At 37.6% G+C, this 25,993-nt stretch overlaps 1 protein-coding gene across 1 annotated transcript in view; it reads right to left on the bottom strand.

The window, feature by feature from the left end:
- RNF169 (ring finger protein 169) overlaps positions 1-25,993 on the bottom strand; it is an 89,906-nt gene that overhangs the window by 10,656 nt on the left and 53,257 nt on the right. The window contains exons 3-4 of the mRNA XM_055549089.1: positions 19,577-19,723; positions 13,877-13,995 (exon numbers count right to left, since the gene is read on the bottom strand). Coding sequence (XP_055405064.1) covers positions 13,877-13,995; positions 19,577-19,723 — 266 coding nt within the window. The remainder of the gene's footprint in view (positions 1-13,876; positions 13,996-19,576; positions 19,724-25,993) is intronic.

The raw sequence follows: 25,993 nt of genomic DNA, 5'->3' as shown, positions 1-25,993 counted from the left end.
CTTTCAAACACATAAATACGGTATTGTTAAGTATAATCACCATGCTGTACATTAGATGCCTAGAACCTATTCACCGTAGAATTGGAAATTTATACCCTGTGACCAACATTTCCCCTTTTCCTCCACCTTCTGCCAACCACCATTATACTCTGTTTTTATGAGTTTGACTTTTAAAGATTCCATATGTAACTGACATACAAAATTGTCTTTCTCTCTGACTTAACTTTGCTTAGTGTGCAATGCCCTCAAGGTCCATCCACACTGTTGAAAATGGCAGAATTTTCTTATTTTCATGTCTGAGTAATATTATATATACATCTCACATTTTCTTTATCCATTCATCCATGGACAGACACTTAAAGATTGTTTCCATGTCTTGGCTGTTATGAATAATGATACAATGAATGCGGGAGTGCAGATAGCTCTTGGAGATTCTGATTTCATTTCTTTGTGTATATACCCAGAAGTGGAATTGCTGGATGATATGGTAGTTGGAATGTTTGCTTTTGAATTATATACGTTCCTTAGATATTTTGGATATTAATCCCTTATCAAATATATGATTTGAAATGCTTTCTCCCATTCTGTAGGTCGCCTTTTCATTTTGTTGACTGTTTCTTTTGCTGTGCAGCAGCTTTTTAGTTTGATGCAGTCCCACTGACATCTGCTTTTGTTGCTTAGTGTCATCTCCAAAAAATGATAGCCAGACAATGTCAAGGAGCTTTCTATGCTTTCTTTTAGGAGTTTTACACATTCAGGTCTTATTGGTTAAAGTTAATTTTTATGAATGGTATAAAATAGGGGCCCAATTTCATTTTTTTGCCTGCAATTTTCCAGTTTTCCCCAGCACCATTTATTGAAGAGACCATCCTTTCTCCACTGAGTTTTTTTAGGCTCTCTTGTCTCATATTAGTTGACTGTATTTGCACAGGCTTATTACTGAACTCACTGGTTAGCTCTAATAAGTTTTTTGGTGGAATCTTTAGGATTTTCTTTTCTTTAGGATGATATAAGATGATATCATCATAAACAAGAACAATTTTACTTCTTCCTTTCCAATTTGGATGCCTTTTATTTGTTTTTCTTCCTTGACTGCTACAGTTGGGACTTCCAGTACTATACTGAATAGGAGTGGTGAGAGTGGGCACCCTTGTTTTGCTCCTGATCATAGAGGAAAATCTTTCAACCTTTCATTCATGAGTATGTTAGCTATGGGCTTGTCATATACGGCCTGTATTAGTATGTTCCTTCTATACCCAATTTGTCGTGAGTTTTTATCATGAAAGGATATTTGTATTTTGTTGAACACTTTTTCTGCATTAAGATCTTACAATTTTCATCTTTCATTCCATCAGTGTGGCATACACATTTATTGACTTACCTGTGTTGAACTACCCTTGTGACCCAAGGGTAAAACCAGTTGATCATGGTGTGTGATTCTTCCAATGTGTTGCTGACTTCAGTCTGCTAATAGTTTGTTTGGAATATTTAATCAGGGATATTGACCTCTAGTTTTCTTTTCTTATAGTATCTTTATTTGGCTTTGGTATCAGGGTAATACTGGGTTCATAAAATGAGTTAGGGAGTGTTCCCTCCCCTATGGTTTTTTGGAAAAGTTAGAGAAGGGTCAGCATATTAATTCTTCTTTAAATGTTTGGTAGAATTCACCAGGGAAATCATCTGGTCCTGAGTTTTTCTTTGTTGGGAAGTATTTTACTACTGATTCAATTTCATTACTCATTATTTGTCTATTCAGATTTTCAATTTCTTCATAATTCAATCTTAGTAGGTTGCATGTTTTTAAGAATTCACCCATTTCTTCTAGGTAATCTAATTTGTTGGCATATAATTGTTCACAGGATGGGAATACCAGAACACCTGATCTGCCTCTTGAGAAATTTGTATGCAGGTCAGGAAGCAACAGTTAGAACTGGACATGGAACAACAGACTGGTTCCAAATAGGAAAAGGAGTTCATCAAGGCTATATATTGTCACCCTGTTTATTTAACTTATATGCAGAGTACATCATGAGAAACGCTGGACTGGAAGAAACACAAGCTGGAATCAAGATTGCCAGGAGAAATATTGATAACCTCAGATATGCAGATGACACCACCCTCATGGCAGAAAGGGAAGAGGAACTCAAAAGCCTCTTGATGAAAGTGAAAGTGGAGAGTGAAAAAGTTGGCTTAAAGCTCAACATTCAGAAAACGAAGATCATGGCATCCGGTCCCACCACTTCATGGGAAATAGATGGGGAAACAGTGGAAACAGTGTCAGACTTTATTTTTCTGGGCTCCAAAATCACTACAGATGGTGACTGCAGCCATGAAATTAAAAGACGCTTACTCCTTGGAAGGAAAGTTATGACCAACCTAGATAGCATATTCAAAAGCAGAGACATTACTTTGCCAACAAAGGTTCATCTAGTCAAGGCTATGGTTTTTCCTGTGGTCATGTATGGATGTGAGAGTTGGACTGTGAAGAAGGCTGAGCGCCCAAGAATTGATGCTTTTGAACTGTGGTGTTGGAGAAGACTCTTAAGAGTCCCTTGGACTGCAAGGAGATCCAACCAGTCCATTCTGAAGGAGATCAGCCCTGGGATTTCTTTGGAAGGAATGATGCTAAAGCTGAAGCTCCAGTACTTTGGCCACCTCATGTGAAGAGTTGACTCATTGGAAAAGACTCTGATGCTGGGAGGGATTGGGGGCAAGAGGAGAAGGGGACGACAGAGGATGAGATGGCTGGATGGCATCACTGACTCGATGGACATGAGTCTGAGTGAACTCCGGGAGTTGGTGATGGACAGGGAGGCCTGGTGTTCTGCGATTCATGGGGTCGCAAAGAGTTGGACACGACTGAGCGACTGATCTGATCTGATCTGTACTTCTGTGGTATCGAGTGTGATGTCTCGTCTCACATTTCTGATTTTTTTTTTTTTTTAGTCTTTTTTCCCTTAGTTAGCCTAACTAAAAGTTTAGTAATTTTTTTCTCTTCAAAATATCAGCTCTCAATTTCACTGGTCTTTTCAATTGTTTTCCTGGTATCCATTTATTTCTGCTCTGGTCTTTGTTATTTCCTTCCTTCTGCAATCTTAGGCTTAATTTGCTCTTCTTTTTCTAGTTCCGAGAGGTATAAAGTTAGATTGCTTATTTGAGCTCTTTCTTTTTCTTAATAGGTCTTCCCTGGTGACTCCATTGGTAAAGAGTCAGCCTGCAAGGTGGGAGACTGGGGTTTAGTGTCTGGGTTGGGAAGATCCCCTAGAGAAGGAAATGGCAGTCCACCCCAGTATTCTTGCCTGGAGAATTCCATGGACAGAAGAGCCTGGTGGGTTCCAGTCCACAGACTCACAAAGAGTTGGACACAACTGAGTGACTAATGCTTTCAATTTCACTTTTTTCTTAATACAGGTGTTTATCACTATAGACTCCCCTCTTGGAACTGCTTTTGGTGCACCCCATGCATTTTGGTATGCTGTCTTTCCACTTTTGCTTCTTTCAAGGTATTTTTTATTTCTCTTTTAATTTCTTCTTTGGCTAACAGGTTGTTCAGGAGCATGAAGTTTATTTCCCTTTATTTGTGAATTTTCCAGTTTTCCTCCTCTTATTCATTTTGAGTTTCATACCATTCTGGTCAGAAAAGATACTATGTATGATTTCAACTGTCTTAAATGTGCTGACCTGCTTTGTGACTTGTATGATCTATCCTACAGAATGTTCCATATGCAGTAGAGAAGAATGTGTATTCTGTTGTTGGGTGGAATGTTCTATATATGTCTGTTTGGCTCATTTGGTCTAAAATATAGTTCAGTTCCAACATTTCTTTATTGATTTTCTGTCTGGGTGATCTATCCATTGTTGAAAGTAGAGTGCTGGAGTCCTCTACTAATATTTATATTGTTGTCTTATTTCTCCTTTTGGATCTGTTAGTATTTGCTTAAAATATTTAGGTACTCCAATTTTGGGTGCATATATTATATATTTATGATTACTTTATCTTCTTGATGAATTGACACCTTTTTCATTATGTACTGCCTTTTTGTCTGCTGTTACCATTTTGGGCTTAAAGTCCATTCTCTTTTCCCACTTCGGTTTTCATTTGTATAGAGTATCTTTTCCCATCCTTTCCACTTACAGCCTACCTGTATCAGCAGAGCTGAAATAAGCCTCTCGTAGGCAGTATATAGTTGAGTCTTGTTTCTTTATTCAACTTGCCACTATATGTCTTGTGATTGGAGAATATAATTCATTTACAGTTAGAGTAATTATTGAAAGGTAAAGATTTACTAATGCCATCTTAGTCAGTTCCTAGTAGTTCTGTACTTCTCTTTCTCCTTTAGCCTTCTCTTGTGGCCTACCTTTGTGAACTGATAATTTTCTATAAAAGTATGCTTTGACATCTTTGTATTTTTTGTGAATTTACTGTAGGTTTTTGCTTTGTGGTTATCATGAGGCCTACATAAAACATAGATATGAGAGTCTATTTTATGCTTGATAACAACTTATCTTCAATGACATACAAAACTTTATGCTTTTACTCTCTTCCATTTTATTTCTGATGTCACAAAACACTTCATGTCTTTTTATATTGTGTATTCATCAACAAATTAGTTTAGCCATAGTTATTTTTCAACACTCTTGTCCTTTTAACATTTATACCAGAGTTAAATGGTTAACTGAGAACTTCCCAGGTGGCTCAGTGCTAAGTGATTAATGAGGACAGCCTGCCTGCTAACACAGGAGATGCAGGTTTGATCTCTGGGTCAGGAAGATCCCCTGGAGAAGGAGATGGCAACCCACTCCAGTATTCTTGCCTGAAGAATCCCATGGACAGAGGAGCCTGGCGAGCTCAGTCCACAGGGCCGCAAAGAGTCAGACACAACTAGTGACTAAATAATAACAATAAGTGTTAACACATCACCATGTTACATTATTATTCTTAACCCTAATGCCTCCCAGCTAGTGACTGTTCTAATGTGTAGATCAGAACATCTCTACAATGATAGTTTTGTCAAAGGGGCAGTGAGGGGTGTTTCTTTGGTAACTAACGAGCCAACCTGATATCAGTTTTCTTTATAATTAGTAACCTCCCTCTCTCTCTGGTTGTGAAGATCATGGCCGTGTCGTGCCCACTGTCTGCTGCACACAGTGTGATGTCACTCGAGTACCTTGCTTCAGACATGGAAGATCCCTCTTTAATCCCACTAAACTACTGATGTCTATATTGCTGCCTCTGGGCTCTTTCTTTAGTCTTGAGGTAGGGCAAATACAGGCTTGCAGACCTACCAGGTACAGCTCAACAGACACTGGGAGCATGCACAGGGAGCTGGCCACAGGGTGACAGCATTTGTGAATGAGGCATGTGGAACGATGGGAATGCCCATTGGCCAAAGGGGAGGATGCACAGGAGAGGTATCCCCAGTGGCTTGGGGGTGATGTCTGTAATGTAATTAGTAAGAGCTTCATCTCTTTGAAACCCTCTGGAGTCCTATCTACTGCTTTCCTAACCTCTTCCTTCTGCTCAGTCATAGAGCTCATGATTCAGTACCCTGGTTGAGGCAGGAGAGAAATGGGCTTCATCTACAGTTGGAGCCTTTTAATTAGAGAGTTTATTTACATTTAATGTAATTGCCAATAAGGAAGGACTTCTGCCACTTTTCTATTTGTTTTCTACATGTCTTACACCATTTTTATTCCATAATGCCTCCAATAATGCCTTCTTTTGTGTTAGATATCTCCTACTATAACCATTTTGATTTTCTTCTTATTTCTTTAACCATATGTGTTATTTTCTTAGTGGTTGCCCCAGGGATTACAATTAACATCTTATTTGAAAACAATATTTCAAATTAATGCCAACTCAATTTCAGTAGTATATATAAGCTTTTTTCCTATATAACCCTACTCCCCCAATGTTGTTGTTATCACAGGAAGGTCACAAAAATCACGAGTGTGAAAATATTGTGGAAACTATCAACATAATATATAGATATTATTATTGCAGTATTTGGTCAGGTTAAGAGGCTTCAATGCTGGCTGAGAACAGTCAGCAATAAACTCAATAATGTTCCTAAGATTTAAGAGCTCAAACAATCCCTTTGCTAAAAAAAACAGGAGAAGTAATTACACCTCCCACCTTTCCCACATCCGTTTCTATATTCCCAAGCCCTAACAAGTACCTGAAACACAGTGGATGTATTTAATAAATTTCTTATAAGTGAATAAAAATATGTACAGAAATACCTATGACCTCCTTAAGAAAGGAGAGAAAACCTCAATATTTATTAGGAATCTATTACCTCTCAGGTATTGTGTGTTTTAAATATATTATATCTCATTTAAACCATACAGAAACCCTGTAAATCAGCATCCCCAAATTTATAGACAAAGAACTGACAGGTCGCACATGAATCTCCAAAATTCTAAGGCATGTGCTCTTTCTACCTCAGCATACTGATCTTACAGTCTGCTCTATTCCGCCACAGAACAAATCCAGCACACCTAGGGAAGTTCTCTTTTCCAAACACATAATAAACAAGAGAAAGCAGCATTGTCTGAAAGGTTACTAGCTTAAAATTTCCACTGCCAAGGGACCAGATGGTTTCTGGGATGTCTCGTTAAGCTAAAAATACCCACAACCACAATGAGTCTGACTTACAAACAAAGAAAAGGAGGAGCAGCCAGTGTCAACATGCAGCTGGAAACCTAGAAGATTTAATGCTTATGAAACACTGCTGAAAGGGCTTTGAAATGGTAATACACGATATAAAACATGAGATAGCTCATGTTATTAATTGCTTACTCATCACTCTCTCTCACATACCCATACCACATTAGTGTCTCCCACCCCCCCCCTCCCCATTATTTTCTTAATCAAACTCTCAGGCCTGGCAGAGTCCCACCAAGAAGCTGAAGGCAAGAGAGGATCCTCCTCCCAGTCCCTAACTTGGATATGTGAGGCCCCTCACCCCAACACATACATACTTGAGTAAAGCAGAAGCAGCTTCCTAGGGCCCAACTGTAGCTGCCATGCACCCAGAAATGGGTAAGATTTTGTTACAACCCTTCCCTTGAATATTTATTATTGGGTTATCTGCCTTGTGTACACTAGCATTCTTTAAGTGTACAATTTAATGGTTTAAGTGTATTCACAGAGTTATTTAACCATTACCACAATTTTAGAACATTTCTATCACCTCATAAAGAAACTTCATACCCTTTAGCTACCACTCCTAAACCCCCGTTTCTCCTCCAGCACTAAGCAACCACTGATCCACTTTCTGTCTATATGTATTTGCCTACTAGGGACATACACTAGTATTTTTTTGCTGATGGATGAAACCATTGTTTCCACAGCTATTTCAAAAGTAATGCAAAAGGATTTGAATTCCCTCAAACAACAGGATAACTGGGCAGCTTCTTACCCAGCTCTATACAACTTTGTGGTTTTTTAGAACAAGACAACGTATAAATTATTTAAACAAACAGAAAGAAGGAAGCTCTCTGTTACAAAGGTAGATCATTTCAAGACAAAGATCTAAGTGCAGAGTCTTTTGCCATAGGATTCTGACAGTGGTTTGCTAGAAAGAGCACAGGTTTGTGGAGTCAAGAGAGACCTGAGTTCCAATTTCATCTCTGTCACTTTATTGAGGTGAGAAGTTCTAGGGTGAATTGCTTAATCTCTTTGAACTGCATTTACCTTAGCTGAAAAATAAGAATGTTAGAAATCTTACAGGATTAATGGAGAAGCTTAAGGAAATGAGGTATGTAAAGTACTAAATACAGTAGGAAGACCTGGGAGAAAGCTAGTTCCCGGATGCTACTTGTCACCATCCTGCCATATCCCTCTGAAAACTACCAGTATATTCCTATTGTAGTATGACAGAGAGATTCAGTTCAGTTCAGTCTTTGCTACCCCTTGAACTGCAGCACGCCAGGCTTCCCTGTCCATCACAAACTCCCAGCGCTTACTCAAACTCATGTCTATTGAGTTGGTGATGCCATCCAACCATCTCATCCTCTGTTGTCCTCTTCTCCCGCCTTCAATCTTTCCCACCATCAGGGTCTTTTCAAATGAGTCAGTTCTTTGCATCAGGTGGCCAAAGTATTGGAGTTTCAGCTTCAGCATCAGTCCTTCCAATGAATATTCAGGACTGATTTCCTTTAGGATGGACTGGTTGGATCTCCTTGAAGTCCAAGGAAATCTCAAGAGTCTTCTCCAACACCACAGTTCAAAAGCATCAATTCTTCGGCTTTCAATTTTCTTTACAGTCCAACTCTTACATCCATATATGACTACTGGAAAAATGATAGCTTTGACTAGACGGACCTTTGTTGGCAAAGTAATGTCTCTGCTTTTTAATATGCTGTCTAGGTTGATCATAACTCTTCTTCTAAGGAGTAAGCGTCTTTTATTCATGGCTGCAGTCACCATCTGCAGTGATTTTGAAGCCCAGAAAAATAAAGTCTGTCACTATTGCCACCGTTTCCCCATCTATTTGCCATGAAGTGATGGAACTGGATGCCATGATCTTCGTTTTCTGAATGTTGAGCTTTAAGCCAACTTTTTCACTCTCCTCTTTCACTTTCATCAAGAGGCTCTTTGGTTCTTCTTTGCTTTCTAAGTGTGGTATCATCTGCATATCTGAGGTTATTAATATTTCTTCTGGACAGAGAGATGACGGACACCTCTAAAACCTACTACTTAAGGTCCACATCACTTCTCCTTAGGCTATCTTTCTTTTCCAACTGTAGCTGCCATGCCTACATGAAATCCATAATTTTAGCAAGGTTTGTCCTCTTAACCAGTTCATCTACTTGATTTCTGTTCTTTTATCCCTCCCCCAACACACACACACGCACACGCACACGCACACACATGATCTGCCCTAGACCATCATTAAGCCTTGTGGTTTCTTTTAAATCACTACCTCAGTTTTCTCTCATAGTCTCCTTTCCCTGACAGTTATTGTTTGGACTATTCCCCACATATAACGTGCTAAATCCTATCCTGAGATTTTTTACAGAACCTACCAACTGCCCTTACCCCTTCCATTTCATGCCCTGGCCACATTTCTTCCACCCTTTAAAACCCTACTTTAAGCCACTTCTAGATACTTCAATCTTAGAGGTGAAAAGAATCTTAAATCATTCAGTGAAATCCCCTGCCCAGCAAGCAAAAAGTAGGGCATAACAACCTGTATTTTACATAAATTATATAGAATGAGGTCAACTGATTTTACTCAAGCTCACACTACTGTTTCCCTAAAACCTCCCAAGACTGGCTTCTCCATCCTCACACCTCTCTGGCTTGTCTCTTTTCATCAGTTCTAAAGTTAGTCCTCCAGTATCACATCATTTATGTGTCTGGTATCTGTCAGCTCAAAGAGTTCATATTTTCATGTGTTTGTTTTAAAAATGAGGAACAAGTCAGCATAGTTTAATTCATCCTAACACTAGCTGGGCATGCAGTTATTATGACTGAGTCAGGAGTCAGTCTCTGCCTCTATCTCTTCTTACACACACACCTTACAGGAAGCACAGACACTACAAGGCTCTTTTGCTGAGCCCCACTCTGAACCACAAACTCAGGCTTAAAGTATCGGAACATTAGCAAACAAAATAATGTAGTTAATTTCTACTTAATTAAGGTTTAATTATGACGGTGCAATACAGACTTTTCTCTTACAGAATCTACAAAAGGATCCCCTTTTATAGATCCCCCATAAGCTACTGCCAATGCATTAAAGGGAGAAGCTAACTTTATAGTATAAAAGCTTTATCAGTGTGGTCACTAGATCCCCCCCACCCAAATCCCATATTAATCTTATAGAATCTACTCTAAACAACAGCCACCAGCCAATCTGTTTCCTCCACAACTCCCAGGGTCCTCTTTCCTAGAGACCCTGCAAGTTTGACAATTCTGACAAAAAGCCTCCTTTAACCTACCCACGGGCACAAAGACCTATATCATTAAACATTTCACAAGTATTTACTGAGCCTCTCCTGTGTGCCAGGTACTGTACTAAGTATTGTGAATATAATGGCAAACAAGATTTTTGTCACTGCTTGCAAAGGATTTAAAGTCTAGTGGGAAAGTGACTTTTAGAAGGGATTTTATAAAAATCAGGATCTATAAGAAGGTCATGGGGGACAAAAGAGTACAGTGGAAAGAGCCAAGAAATCTAAGTTCTAACTCATCGTCCTTCTATTCCAGCAGTCTAAGATTTGACAAGCCATGTTTTCTTGTTGGCCTTTAGGCTTTTCACTCTGAAACAAAGGAATTAGATAAGACAATATTTATGATCCTTTTCAGCTCTGGGTTCTAAAATAAAATACAAAATAGTGGCAGCAATACTCACTGAAGACTTAACATATGCCAGAAATCTCACTAGGCACTGTTTGCTTAACCTAACAGTTTTGTACAGCAGTACTGGCAATACTGCCTCACTTTCCTTTTTTTCATTTTTTAAACTGGAAGGAGGATAGACGGTTTGACTATATTTTTTTAATGGTTATACCCTATTTCCCAAGTAGAAGTTTAAGTGATTTACAGTAAAAATACGTAAAAACTGAGCCTTAATAAAGACCACATTAAGTAATAAATATGAGAAGAGTATACCAAATGTTATTTTTAAAAATTATATGCCATGTTGTAAGGCCATGATGACCAAACTAAAAACTCTGCCATAATCCTAAACTTCTTGACAGCCAAAGCCCAGAGGAAAATGGAACTGGACATGTAGCTCTTACAAAAGACACTGGCTGAACAGAGAAAGTTTTTCCAGATTGAACTTTTAGGTAAAGAGGGTATGAGGAATGAAGGGAAATAAATTTAAATGAACAACAAACCAGTTTTTCAGATATCTAAAATAAGACCTTAACTTTAAAATTTATACCTTATGGTTGAAGTTATTAAATCTTTTCAATTCACATATATTTGATGATTAACTTAGAGATGACCTTGAGTTAACTATTACTCTATCTGACTGTTTGAAAGAAGCTTCATTTTCAAAGAGCTATAGGACTTTATTAATAGTGTAGCAAAACATTCTTTGTTTTGAACGTTTCAAATGCAAATAGTCTGAGCTGCTCTCACAAGATTCAGCCAGAATCTTTTGATGGACTTCTTCCAAAATAACCATCCTACCAGGCCTACTTGCTCTTACCTCCATGCTTCTGGGCTTAAGAAAGAAAAGTTTATAGAGTAGATAAGTAAAATAAATGCAGATTAATTTGATTTAAATACAGATGTTTAAAAAAACTTATACAAATGAATTCTCGTTAGGAAAAAACTTGCAGAGAAAACCTATTCTTTAACTGTTGCTTACCAGATAGAAAAAAATGTATTTGAAATATTCCCAAACTATTACCAATGCTAATTCCTTTTTACTTGTGCCAAAACATATAACATAAAAGTTACCATTTTATCCATTTTAAGTTCAGAGGCACACTGTGACGCAACCGTCACCATGCTAATTCTCTTTTAATATATCCATAAACCTCATCTCAGTGTCAGCACTAACAATGCCACACTATTTTCCTAAATATCATTTAAAATTGAAACAATATTTTCTTAACTAAGAAATAAAACATGTTGACTAAATAAGAGATGCAGTTCACAGTATTACCATAATAGATTTTCCAACCTAAAGTTTCCATGACATCAACAAATTATTTCCTAAAAAGATAACTGTACCAACCCAAATCCAGTGAATTTTCTTTTCAATTGTCCTAGTAATTGAACTCAGCCCACAACCTTGTATATTTGGAGGAAAATGCTGAAATTCATAAATGTATAATATGACTGTAAACATCTCATAACAATAAAATGTTAAGTGAATATTTTCCTATAAATTAAGCCCATTGTGACTCAGTGTTACAAACTACGATAAAAGATGAGCCAAGGAGCAGGAAAAGAAGATGTACTACAGGTATTCCAGAGCCACACATAATCAAAGCACTCCCCTTGGTATATAGACTTTACATTTTGCCCTTCAGAGAAGAATTTTCAAAGTTCCTTGCTAGGCATTTCTAAGTAACAACATATTAACCTTCTAACCACTTTAAAAGAATGAATTACAAGGGCAGAGATCAGAATTGGTAATAAGTAGTTCACCTATACAATGTCTACTCCAATTAATTGGGGCAATTTGGCCTTGACACTGTATTTGGGTTTTAATAAAATTTCCTTTTTTTCCAAGTAATTTCAAATGAAAAGATATTAATTGACTAATTGCAGACTGCCAAGAGCAACATTATTTTGTTTCAGGGGATATTTATTGTAACTTGATTGGAATTAATGATATGATCTTTTTTTTCTCTTTTTCAGTAGATCCCTCTAAAACTCATTAAGATGTATCTGCTATAAATGGGGAAAAGTTCTATTTATACATTCTGCAGCTGACAATTCTTAGTCAAGCAATCTTGAATTTTTTAACTTTACAGAGCATTTATATTTCAAGCACATATGCACAAAGCAAGAGTTTCATCATCACCATAAATGGTTAAGTACACTGGCTTACACATTATATACTGGGTCCTTATTACATCAGTCAAACTTCAGTGGCAGTAATACAGTGGCCGTTCAACAAATTTCAAATGAATGAATAAATAGTTTAGCAAACAGCCTTCCTGGAAGGAGTTACCATCACCCAGAGAAAGGAAGGCTTTTAAGGGAAGGAGAAGTTTAGTGAATTTTACTCACAGAAATATTCAACATTCTATAATAATCTATATGGGAAAAGAATCTGAAAAAGAATGAATATATGTATAACTGAATCACTTTGCTGTATACTTGAAATGAACACAACATTAAGTCAACTATACTCCAATAAAATTTTTAAAAAAAGAACAGAAAAATCAGAACATATACAAAAAAGATTCAGATATAAAAACATCAGGGATCACAACAGTGTGAACTTTATGACATTCTTAAACTTGATAGATTTTTTTGGTTTTATTTATTAGTGATTAGCAATAAAGAGCATTCAGATAAAAAGGATCCAGGTGTATGTCCACAAGTAAACAAGAGAAGGCCACTTCATAACGCTGTGTTAAGGAAGAGAAGAACCCTAGAAGTAAGAATGAGCAATGCCAGCTTTAAACAAAAACAGACAACAAAGGGGGGTAAAGATTGTGTCTTTTCATATTAAAACAGAGTATGACATGTAGTAGCTGTCCCCAAAATGTCCATTGAATAAATGATTCGAATAAATGATTCCTTCCAGCCTTCCTCCCTTCTTTCATTTTTCCTTCCCTTCCTTTCCCTCCTATCTATCTATCCATCCTTCCTTCCTTCCTTCCACTGAGGCCTTCATTATTCTTCCATCACCCAACATCCACCCAATTCCTCCTTCCTTTCCTCCCCAGGGCCTGCAAAGTCCAAAGTATCAAGAGATTTCTTGACAAGGATCTTAAAAACTTTTCAGTTTGCCCTCTTGAAACCTATCAAGATATATTTTACTTCCAGGCACTGAAAAAAAATCAACTTTGGCCTCAAGTTCCTACTAAGAGAAAAAAGTTCACAAAGAAAATCCATGGCTACTGTCTTCAGTATCAGTGGATACTGAATAAGGCTTTATTGTTTCCTCCCAGAATAGAAAGTTCAACTCTTCTGTTCAGCAGAGCAATTAGTACAATCCTATCCTGAGGATACCAGAAAAGGATGTTTACTTTTCTTTAAAAAATTCAGTTCAGTCCCTTATTTCTTTCTAATCCATATTTGAAAACCAGTTTCCCCCTTCCCCGACTCCCACCACCCCCAAAGTAACTACAATAAATCCTTTTGCTCCCCCGCCCCACCCCCAACCCCGTCCCTTTTGCCTCATACCCCAAAATGAAAGAACCCTGACTGAGTTCATTATCAGTCTCTTACCCTGCCAGGAAAGCTAAGGAGTAGGAGCTGCTCTTGGAAACAAATGCCGAGCGGTGTGTCTGTATCATCTTGCCTCGGGAAGGTTCTTCATTCTCTGAATCTGAGAGGCGTGCAGGACACTGGCAGGAGACAAGGGAGACAACACTGTCTATTTGGGGTTCCCATGGACTCTCCCACAGCTGTTGTTCAAGTCTCTCTATTATATGCCCCTTCTCTCTCAGTCCAATCGATGTTGCCAACTGCCTCCTGGGATCCCAATCTGGATAGCCCAAATACAGCTCAAACTTAATATATCCAAAATCAAACTCACTATTTCTCTTCTCTAAGTCCCACTATGAACCCAGTTAGAAGCCTCAATGTCATCCATGATTCCTTCCCTTTTTTCAAAGTCATAATAACATTGCATAGAGCTCTTGAATACCCCAACACACCCAAATATTTTATTTCATTTACTCTTTAACCAGTTCCACTAAGAAAGGCCTATTATCTTTTACAGATGGCAAACTGAGGCTCAGAGTAGTTAATTTGCCTAGGATTTTAGAGTTAACAGGTAGCTAATGCTGGTACTTTGATCCAGAGCATCTGTTTTCAAACTGCCTCCATGTTATTCCTACTTTGCTCCTTTGTACTCCTCACATGTCTCTCAGATCTAATACTCTACTCTGTCTCTCATACTCTACTTGTGTATACTCATCATCACTGCCTTTCCTTAGATTCTCATCATCTCCTGCCTTGACTACTGCAATAATCTACTTACAGGTCTTGCTCTTTCCAGCCTTTCTTCCCCCTAATCCTCTCCATCCTATTAAGCACACAGATCCCATCACTCCCCTGCTTAACTGTTGGTGACTTTAGGATCAAGTCTAAATACCTCAGCAGGATCCAATAACCTTCAAAACCTAGATCCAACCTTCTATAAAGTTTTTCTCCCAGCAGTTCCAACACAGGTAACTCCTTGAGCTCTACAGCAATCAAACTATTCTCAACTCTCCACATGTACCATCACAGTCTTTCAAAACTTCTATTCTTTTGGACATGCTATTAGTCCCTTTCCCTAAGATTCTCCTTCCACATTTTTTGCCTATAAAATATTCACTGACCTTTCAGAGGCATCTTAAATACTATTTCTCTTGAAAGGTTTTTCCATCAACTTTTTCCATCTTGCTGACACTATTTCATTTATCTTCACTTTATTTTCGAGTTTCTTCTTGAGTTTTTAAATTTATGTTTCTTTTACATGTGCCTTTTACATACAACATATGAGAATTTGCTCATGATTTAATATGAGTTTCTTCTTTATAGTGTGTACGTGTGGGCTAAATCACTTCAGTCATGTCTGACTCTGGCAACCCTACAGACTGTACCCTGCCATGCTCCTCTGTCCCTGGGATTCTCCAGGCAAGAACACTGGAGTGGGTTGCCATTTCCTTCTCCAGATCTCTCCAACCCAGTGACTGAACCCGTGTCTCCTGCGCCTCCTGCATTGGCAGGCAGGGGGAGCAACTATCACACTGAACTGTAGCTTCTTATTTAGGAGTCTGACTTCTGTTTTAGACAACTGACTCGGACAGCAAATGATTACCTTTTCTCTAAAACTTCTGATACTGTTATACAGTAGGTAAACAAAAAAAATGTCTAATCATCTAATGATTAACCAGTTTTCTAATGATTAAGTTAATACCAAAGTTAGAGTTATGGACAGAGGCATGCAAGGCATCTTACGGCTCAGAGTACATTGTATTCCTTAAATGTTTTGCTATTCTCTAGGCTGATAGGCACATTCATACAATAGGCTAGGTTTCCAATAGCCTGCAAGAAAGAGTTGAAGGATTATAATTTACAGAGAAGCTCTTCAGTTTTGTAGGGTATCTATCACTCCTTAAAACCCTGTTGTACAAACTATTCACTGGAGAGATGTTAATAGCACTAACTCATTACCAAATATTGTGGGAAGCAAGAAAAACCTTTGACATCAATAGACTCAACAGGGGGGTAAATAATGGCAATTCTTCTTTATTTAGGCTTTTCTACACAATCAATTCAGTACCGAATAAAAGAATATTCAAATTCCATCAGCTACCACTGTCACCAGAGGTTAGTTGCTTTACCTTTCTGAGTCTCAGTTTCTCATCTATAAAATTAAGAATTATCTCTCTACTATTAATACACCTATTGTGATAAACCATAAAAACACACGGTGCATTAGCTCACAAGTAGTAAATGGTCAACAAAAGATAGATTGTTTACATCAACTTAAGTATTATAAGAAAACACTTTAGTGTTATAATACAAATATGCCAGGTTTAATTGTTGAAAATAAATTTACATTATTATAAATAATTACATAAAGAGAAAGTACTCCAAACCCCAACTCCTCTCTATTTCTACCCCCACAAAAACCTAAAACAATAAGATAGGAAAATATTCCCCTCTCATCTTTAACACTGCATAAAAATAAACCTATAGCACAGATCCCCTGGAACAGAATATGGCAAACCACTCCAGTATTCTTGCCTGGACAATGTCATGAACAGAGGAGCCTGGTGGGCTAGAGTCCATGGGGTCTCAAAGAGTTGGACGTGACTGAGAGACGAAGCATGCACACAGGCAATGAGACACATGGGTATCATCACAGTGGTGGTTTCAGACAGCAAAATATCAACAGGAGATTAATTACATAAATCCTACAGTAAAGAATAACTAGCAGGCCACTAAATAATGATGTGGGATTCTTTATTTACATGGCAAGACATCCATGATTTATAATTTATTAAAATAGATTATAAAACAGTATGTATACTAGGCTGCATTTTCTGAAAAGAAAAACAAAATATGTTACACACACACACACACACACATTTAGAAATCTGGAAGGATATTCACCAAAATGTTTATAGCAGTTATCTCTAGGTTGTGGGATGACAAGCAATTTTCCACTTTCAGCTTTATAATCTTTGGTATGGCTATAATTGTTACATCAAATTGTTTCCCAACAATTTGAACTATTATTGGTATTAACTGTCATAACAGATCATAATAAACACTGTGCCTATTTTATTTCCATTCTAAACAAATAACAGATAACTGCTTCCAGAATCAGCCCTTGCCTTCCTCTATTTGAATTCAACTTGATAAACATGTATCAAACTCTTGTGATGTGCAATGTACTATGAGAGATTTTTTAAAATGGTTAAGACACATTTCCTATAATCAACAAACTTACAAATCAAGTAGAGAAACACAAACACACAAATAACCATAACATAAGGAAGAATTAAATAAGTCATATAAAAGTTACAAACTGAGGACAGGAAAGTTGAGGGGGAAGAGAATGGATAATAGCAGTGGAAAAACAAGAAATTCCTACCAGTTCCAGGAAGGCAACAGCTTTTGAACTGGACATATAGAGAGATTAATAGCTTTTCATCAGGTAAGGTTAATGGTGTATCAATGAGATGAAATGCAAGAGCAAGGATCCTCAGAAGAGAAAGCATGGGTTATATATTTGGAAGAAAGCAAACAGCTCACTTCCCTAGAGTTCTGGGATATAAGCAAGGATAGAAAGATAAGCTAGACTAATACTAAAGACTTAAATGTGAAGAGTTCTCATTTAGTTCCACAGGAAATGGGGAGCCACTGAGCTTTTTGATTCAGGAGGGTAAAATGATCAGTCCAGCTCTAATCATATTACTCTCTATTAAAAACAATCCTTTAGCTGACTTTCCACTGAGACCACTTGAACTTCTCTTCAGTCCCAATGAATGTATCACTGGCTAAACTAAATGAAATTACTTGTCCTACACCAAAATTTCTTAAGAAATATTTGATTGTAAAAGTCTCAAAAATATGAAATATAAATGCAGACAGAAAAAAGGTAAAATCACAAAATCTAAAACTTGAAGTGTTCATAGATCCAATTTTATTCAATGTATAGGCAATTTTGCAAAACTGGCCACGACCAATCAGAATTGGTATTAATACTTCCTGATTCCTTTTAAGATTAAATTTTAGGTTGATGTAATTAATTTCTACTTCAAAGATTGAAGTGGCAAAAGAAAAAATAATTAGAGCAAATTTCCATCTTTGTTATGAGTGGATATTTGAGATCATTTTCTCAGGGAAACCTGGGTCTGGCAAGGTCAACAACAACAGGTTCTTTCTATCAAAGGGCCATACTAAAGAGTAAACTCTCTGCCAAAATTGGTTTGTTCTGAAAAGAAAGCTCTTTCTGGGCAGTTTTCGATGAGAACAATAATGGATAGTCCTGTTGGGGTGAAGAGGCAGAGTGTGCAGTTTTCAGAGACCACAGACAACTATGAGTTCGGGGCTATTAGTCAGAAGAACTACTATATGCACACCACCACCACATGTTTTATTCTTGCCTTCCTAGATGAACTATATTCTCTCCAAAAGCAGTCTTTTTCCTTTTGTAGTTCCCGATGAAAAGAGTTTTAAGAGTACATAAGCATTTCATATTTTTTAAACTGAATCTTTTCAGAAGGTTGGAAAGCAAATAGTTGTTTTTAACAATCAAATAATAACAATTATTGTAACTGGGATCAAAAAGCCCCATATATACACTGACAGTCAGCAAATACTATCAATTCAAGAAAGCTTATGTAATCTCAGTTTCTAAAGTTCAGGAAAAACACCTTTGAAAAAAGTAAACCAAAAGCACTGAGAAATTATGTAACATGGCCAAAATTGTATAATCTGTTATAATGCTGGGACCTGTTTAACAGGCAGACTTCTGGTATAGAGCTTTTTTCCCCTCTATTCTGTTATGCTGTCTTTATATATAATAAAACTTTATTAATCCACCTAATTAAAAATATAACCTGAAATATGAACAAGACAGAATCATAAAACATTTTAACAGGTATGACTCTAAAGGTATGCTAAGTACATACAGCAAGTAATAGAAGATGTCTGATCCAATATAAATTGCTAAAGGAAAAGAAAACCAATTGTAATCATACATTTGAGCCATAATCAGTGGATCCTCCAAAGGGCTTTCTTGTATTAGTTAAATATACCATTTACAACTTTTTCCAGTAATTTGCTTGGTAAATAAGTAATGAAAAGAATTCAGGCAAGATTTGGCCCAATTAGAAGTTTAATTAAGTTAAGTTTAAACAAAGTATCTCATCTAATATTGAGGACTGACCCTGTAAGCCTGGTGGGCTACAGTTCATGGGGTCGCAAAGAGTCGGACATAACTGAGCACACACAGAAACACACACACACACACACACACACACACACACACCTTGTAACTAGAGAACTATGCTGTTTGGGTTATTATAAAGAGTAAAGGGAAATAAAATACAACCTTTAAGGAAAGTTCATCCTCCTAGTTGAGGATATAACACATACAGAACTCCATCAAATAACAACACCTAAGTCAAAATGACAATATATGTATAAAGCTTACCCAAAGTAGCATATACAACACTAGGTTCTTCTTCTCACTCACCATTTTTCCCCACTGCTACCCCTTAATCTTTTCACGCAAGTCTGATTGTCCTGTTCACAAATCATTTTCTCCAGCTCTCCATCTGGATGCTAAGTTCTTCAATACTCCTAAGTTGCACAGTCAGTGACTGTTACTGATCACCAAGACAGGTTTTTCAGATCCACGTCACCTGGGCTAATGGCTGATTTTGAGACAGGTGTCCATCAAAAAAGTGATCTACTTACATGCTCTAGATTTGTCTTCAGTACTATTGGCTCATCTCTTTTTTTCTGTTCATCCATTTTCCTTTTTCCTATTTCTGTGTCCTCTGGTAACAACTTGTGGATTTGATCTTCAGAGGTTTTCTCCTCTTGTAACTTTTCTTCTCGCAGCTAAAAATACAAATCACATTGAGACAGTAGTTTTAGGCAACAAAAGACTTAAAAATATCATTTATTCAGTAGTCTATTAGAACAAACAGGAAAGTTCTGAGACTATTTTCTTATTGGATATAAAGCCCTCTTATTTTTTAAGTAAGTCAACTTCTACTTGACTCTTGCCAAACATCCACTTCATGGCTTAAGATTTAACTTCTCTGCATTCTTGAGCAATATGAAATCACAAAAGCTAAGATAATACACATAATCAAGAACTAAGGTTTATTCACTTAGCCAAAAAACGCTGAATCTAAAAACTTTCTTTATTTCCATAATCCAGATATAACTGCAGTAGGCCAGGAGAATAGCAAAGATGTATGCCACAGAGGGTCAGGGAAGTTGGACTAAGCAAGAGAGGGCTTTGGGCCTATTGGCAACAGAAAAAATGGCTTATAACAGTCCCAATGTCTTACAATTTATGCTGTTTTCTTGTTACCTACAGGATAGGTCAAGTACATGGTCTACAAAAAAAGTTAAGGCAGACTAATATGCTCCTCATTTGAGGGAGGTAGCATGGCATTATGAAAATAAGATAGCTTTTGAAATTAAGTAGTATCTTGCTATATACTTACAGTATATCAAGAGTTCCTTTCCTAACCTCCCTTTATTCTCTTTTCATTCCCTGGGACTTTAATAAAATTTAAATGGCATAATGTATATGAAAGCAATTTTAGGCTACTAATATTTTTAATCACACTTATAAAAAATAAAACTAGAGAACAAATTTTTTCATTGGCTGTCAACTCAGAGTTATAAAACAACAATAACAATAAACAACAATATTCAGTTTTTAAAATTAATATTTTTTTTATTTTTTTAAGTTATGAAAGTATAGCTCATTTACAGAAGACTTGGAAAACCTGGAACAAAGTTACATATAGTCCCACTATACATTACAATTATTTTTTAAGTAGGCAAATTAAAAATTTTAGTTGGAGTTTCAATATCAAACTGAAAAGTTAATAGAATGAATAGACAGAAAAGTAGAAGAACACAGTAGACTCGAGGGCTTCCCAGGTGGCGCTAGTGGTAAATAACCTGCCTACCAATGCAGGCTCTCTTGGTGAGGAAGATCTCCTGGAGGAGGACATGGCAACCCACTCCAGTATTCTTACCTAGAGAATCCCATGGACAGGAGCCTGGCAGGCTACAGTCCATAGGGTCGCACAGAGTCAGACATGACTGAAGTGACTTAGCACACACACACTCACACACATGAACCAACTGGTACCATGAACCAATTCCAGATAAATTAAGATTTATACAATTTTCACACAACAGACAGATACAAATTCTATTCAAGTTTCTACAGACTATAAACTAGAAGACACTGGAACATTTCCAGGGACATAAAACAAGGTGCAAAAATTTCACGGTCTAAAGGTATTAAAATCATACAGAGCCTGTTCTCTTATCATTGTGGAATTATGTTAGAAATCAATATCAAGAGATATTTGAAAATAACCCACATATTTTTAAGTGCAATGTGACATCTACCAAGAGAGTTCATTGACTTAGTCATTTAAAGCCTCAATAAAGTTAGACTGAAAAAAACACAGACGGTGATTGCAGAGAAGAAAGCATTTAAATGAGAAATTAATATCCAAGACACTTTAAAAACCTCATGCATCTGGAAATTAAATGTCCACTTTAAAATGATGGGTGTATCTAAGAAGCCATAACAAGGAAAATAAGAAAATTTTTGTAACAGAATAAAAACGAAAAGAGAATTTATCAGAATTTGTTGCATGCAGCTGAAACTGCTCAGTGTAACTTAAATACAATGTGGAATCTTGGAAAAGGTATGAAAACAAATAATGGACACTGGCATAAAATTTTATGAAATTTGAACAAAATCTGTAGTTAATAAAACCGTATCACATGTTAATTTATTGTTTTTGATAAAGATTTAGCCTTATGTTTCCAACTTCCATAGGTATGATTCCATTAAGCCTGAACTAGTCTTAACATGCTGAGTCTAACTAAAGAGGTTATGAATATGCAAAGAACACCAAATACACTGTTATATAAGGAGGAGATTCAAATGAAATACTGTATTCCCAATTTCTCAAGTCAAACAAGAACACAAGAGGATGAAAGCTGATCCATAGCTAGAGAGAAAGCAAACCTGAAGTCTATGCTAACTGCCTACATGAAAGATCAAAGCCTTTTAACAATCTCAGATAAGAAATTCTTATTCAACAACATGACCACAGGCTTCACTAAGGGGCATTTCACTTGAGAATAGAAAGGCAGAGTGGCAAAAAGAAAACAAGTTTCAGCATCACCTTATCATTTACTGAACTGTGTGTGTCAGATGTGGCACTAAAAAAACAACTAAGGTTTACGACTTAGGTTCAGTTCAGTTCAGTCGCTCAGTCATGTACGACTCTTTGTGACCCCATGGACCACAGGGTTCCCTGTCCATCACCAACTCCCAGAGCTTGCTCAAACTCATGTCCATTGAGTCGGTGATGCCATCCAACCATCTCATCCTCTGTCGTCCCCTTTTCCTCCTGCCTCAATCTTTCCCAGCATCAGGGTCTTTTCCAATGAGTCGATTCTTCGCATCTGGACACCAGAGTATTGCAGCTTTAGCTTCAGCATCAGTCCTTCCTATGAATATTCAGGATTCATTTTCTTTAAGATGGACTGCTTGGATATCCTTGCTTTTCAAGAGACTCTCAAGAGTCTTCTCCAATCAGTTCAGTTCAGTCATTCGGTCGTGTCCGACTCTTTACGACCCCATGAGCTGCAGCACTCCAGGCCTCCCTGTCCCAACACCAACTCCCAGAGCCTACCCAAACTCATGTCCATTAAATCGGTGATGCCATCCAACCATCTCATCCTCTGTCATCCCCTTCTCCTCCTGCCCTCAATCTTTCCCAGCATCAGGGTCTTTTCAAATGAGTCAGCTCTTCACATCAGGTGGCCAAAGTATTGGAGTTTCAGCTTTAACATCAGACCTTCCAATGAACACCCAGGACTGATCTTTAGGATGGACTGGCTGGATCTCTTTGCAGTCCAAGGGACTCTCAAGAGTCTTCTCCAACACCACAGTTCAGAAGCATCAATTCTTCAGCGCTCAGCTTTCTTTATAGTCCAACTCTCACATCCATACATGACTACTGGAAAAACCATAGCTTTGACTAGATGGACCTTTGTTGGCAAAGTAATGTCTCTGCTTTTGAATATGCTGTCTAGGTTGGTGATAACTCTTCTTCCAAGGAGTAAGCGTCTTTTAATTTCATGGCTGCAGTCACCATCTGCAGTGATTTTGGAGCTCAGAAAAATAAAGTCAGCCACTGTTTCCACTGTTTCCCCATCTATTTGCCATGAAGTGATAGGACCAGATGCCATGATCTTAGTTTTCTGAATGTTGAGCTTTAAGCCAACTTTTTCACTCTTCTCTTTCACTTTCATCAAGAAGCTCTTTAGTTCTTCTTCGCTTTCTGCCATAAATAAGGGTGGTGTCATCTGCATATCTGAGGTTACTGATATTTCTCCCAGCAATCTTGATTCCAGCTTGTGCTTCTTCCAGCCCAGCATTTCTCATGATGTACTCTGCATATAAGTTAAATAAGCAGGGTGACAATATACAGCCTTGACATACTCCTTTTCCTATTTGGAATCAGTCTGTTTTTCCATGTCCAGTTCTAACTGTTGCTTCTTGACCTGCATACAGATTTCTCAAGAGGCAGGTCAGGTGGTCTGGTATTCCCATCTCTCAGAATTTTCCACAGTTTGTGATGATCTACACAGTCAAAGGCTTTGGCATAGTCAATAAAGCAGAAATAGATGTTTTTCTGGAACTCTCTTCCAATACCACGGTTCAAAAGCATCAATTCTTTAGCACTCAGCTTTCTTTATGGTCCAACTCTCACATCCATACATAACTACTGGAAAAACCATAGTTTGGCTAGATGGACTTTTGTTGGCAAAGCAATGTCTCTGCTTTTTAATATGCTGTCTAGGTTGGTCATAGCTTTTCTTCCAAGGAGGAAGCGTCTTTTAATTTCATGGCTGCAGTCACCATCTGATGTGATTTTGGAGACCAAAAATATAAAGTCTCTCACTATTTCCATTGTTTCCCCATCTTTTTGCCATGAAGTGATCGGACCGGATGCCATGATCTTAGTTTTGAATACTGAGTTTTAAGCCAACTTTTTCACTCTCCTCTTTCACTTTCATCAAGAGGCTCTTTAGTTCTTCTTCACTTTCTGCCATAAGGGTGGTGTCATCTGCGTACCTGAGGTTATTGATATTTCTCCCGGCAATCTTGATTCCAACTTGAGCTTCATCCAGTCCAGCATTTCGCATGAAGTACTCAGCATTTAAGTTAAATAAGCAGAGTGACAATATACAGCCTTGTCGTACTCCTTTCCCGATTTGGAACCAGTTGGCTGTTCATGTCCAGTTCTAATGGTTGCTTCTTGACCTGAATACAGATTTCTCAGGAGGCAGGTCAGATGGTCTGGTATGCCCATCTCTTGAAGAATTTTCCAGTTTGTTGTGATCTACACAGTCAAAAGCTTTATAGTAGTCAGTAAAGCAGAAGTAGATGTTTTTCTGGAACTCTCTTGCTTTTACAATAATCCAACAGATGTTGGCAATTTGATCTCTGGTTCCGCTGCCTTTTTTAAAACCAGCTGAACATGTGGAAGTTCACGGTTCATGTACTGTTGAAGCCTGGCTTCGAGAATTCTGAGCATTACTTTACTAGCGTGTGAGATAAGTACAATTGTGCGGTAGTTTTAGCATTCTTTGGCATTGCCTTTCTTTGGGATTGGTGAAAACTGACCTTTTCCAGTCCTGTGGCCACTGCTGAGTTTTCCAAATTTGCTGGCATACTGAGTGCAACACTTTCACAGCATCATCTTTTAGAATTTGAAATAGCTCAACTGGAATTCCATCACCTCCACTCGCTTTGTGTGTAGTGATGCTTCCTATGGCCCACTTGACTTCACACTTCATGATGTCTGGCTCTAGGTGAGTGATCACACCATCGTGGTTATCTGAGTCATGAAGATCTTTTTTGTACAGTTGTTCTGTGTATTCTTGCTACCTCTTCTTAATATCTTCTGCTTCTGTTAGGTCCATACCATCTCTGTCCTTTATTGTGCTCATCTTTGCATGAAATGTTCCTTTAGTATCTCAAATTTTCTTGAAGAGATCTCTAGTCTTTCCCATTCTTTACTTTTCTTTTTTTCTTTTTTAAAATTTCCCATTCTTTGTTATTGTCCTTTATTTCTTTGCATTGATCACTAAGGAAGGCTTTCTTATCTTTCCTTGCTATTGTTTGGAACTCTGCATTCAAATGGGTTTATCTTTTCTTTTTTCCTTTGCCTTTCGCTTCTCTCTCAGCTATTTGTAAGGCTTCCTCAAACAACCATTTTGCCTTTTTGCATTTCTTTTTCTTGGGTATAGTCTTGATCACTGCCTCCTGTACAATGTCACGAACCTCGGTCCACAGTTCTTCAGGCACTCTATCAGATCTAATCCCTTGAATCTATTTCTCACTTCCACTGTATAAGCATAAGGGATTTGATTTAGGTCATACCTGAATGGTCTAGTAGTTTTCCCTACTTTCTTCAATTTAAGTCTGAATTTGGCAATAAGGGATTCATGATCTGAGCCGCAGTAAGCTCCCAGTCTTGTTTTTGCTGATTGTATAGAGCTTCTCCATCTTCAGCTGCAAAAAACAGAATCAATCTGATTTCAGTATTGACCATCTCGTGAGAGTCCATGTGTAGAGTCTTCTCTTGTGTTGTTGGAAAAGGGTGTTTGTTATGACTAGTGCTTTCTCTTGGCTAAACTGTTAGCCTTTGCCCCGTTTCATTTAGTACTCCAAGGCCAAACTTGCCTGTTACTCCAGGTATCTCTTGACTTCCTACTTTTGCATTCCAGTCCCCTATAGTGAAAAGGACATCTTTTTTGGGTGTTAGTTCTAGAAGGTCTTGTAAGTCTTCACAGAACCATTCAACTTCAGCTTCTTCAGCGTTACTGGTTGGGGCATAGGTTTGGATTACTGTGATACTGAATGGTTTGCCTTGGAAAAGAGCAGAGATCATTCTGTCATTTTTGAGACTGCACCCAAGAACTGCATTTTGGACTCTTTTTTTTGACTATGAGGGCTACTCCATTTCTTCTAAGGGATTCTTGCCCACAGTGGTAGATATAATGATTATCTGAGTTAAATTCGCCCATTCCAGAGTTAGGTAATGT

The sequence above is a fragment of the Bubalus kerabau genome, chromosome 15 (assembly GCF_029407905.1).
Source record: "Bubalus kerabau isolate K-KA32 ecotype Philippines breed swamp buffalo chromosome 15, PCC_UOA_SB_1v2, whole genome shotgun sequence".
Taxonomy (NCBI): domain Eukaryota; kingdom Metazoa; phylum Chordata; class Mammalia; order Artiodactyla; family Bovidae; genus Bubalus; species Bubalus kerabau.
The sequence above is the reverse complement of the archived record's forward strand: the minus strand, read 5'-3'. Positions and strand labels throughout refer to the sequence as shown.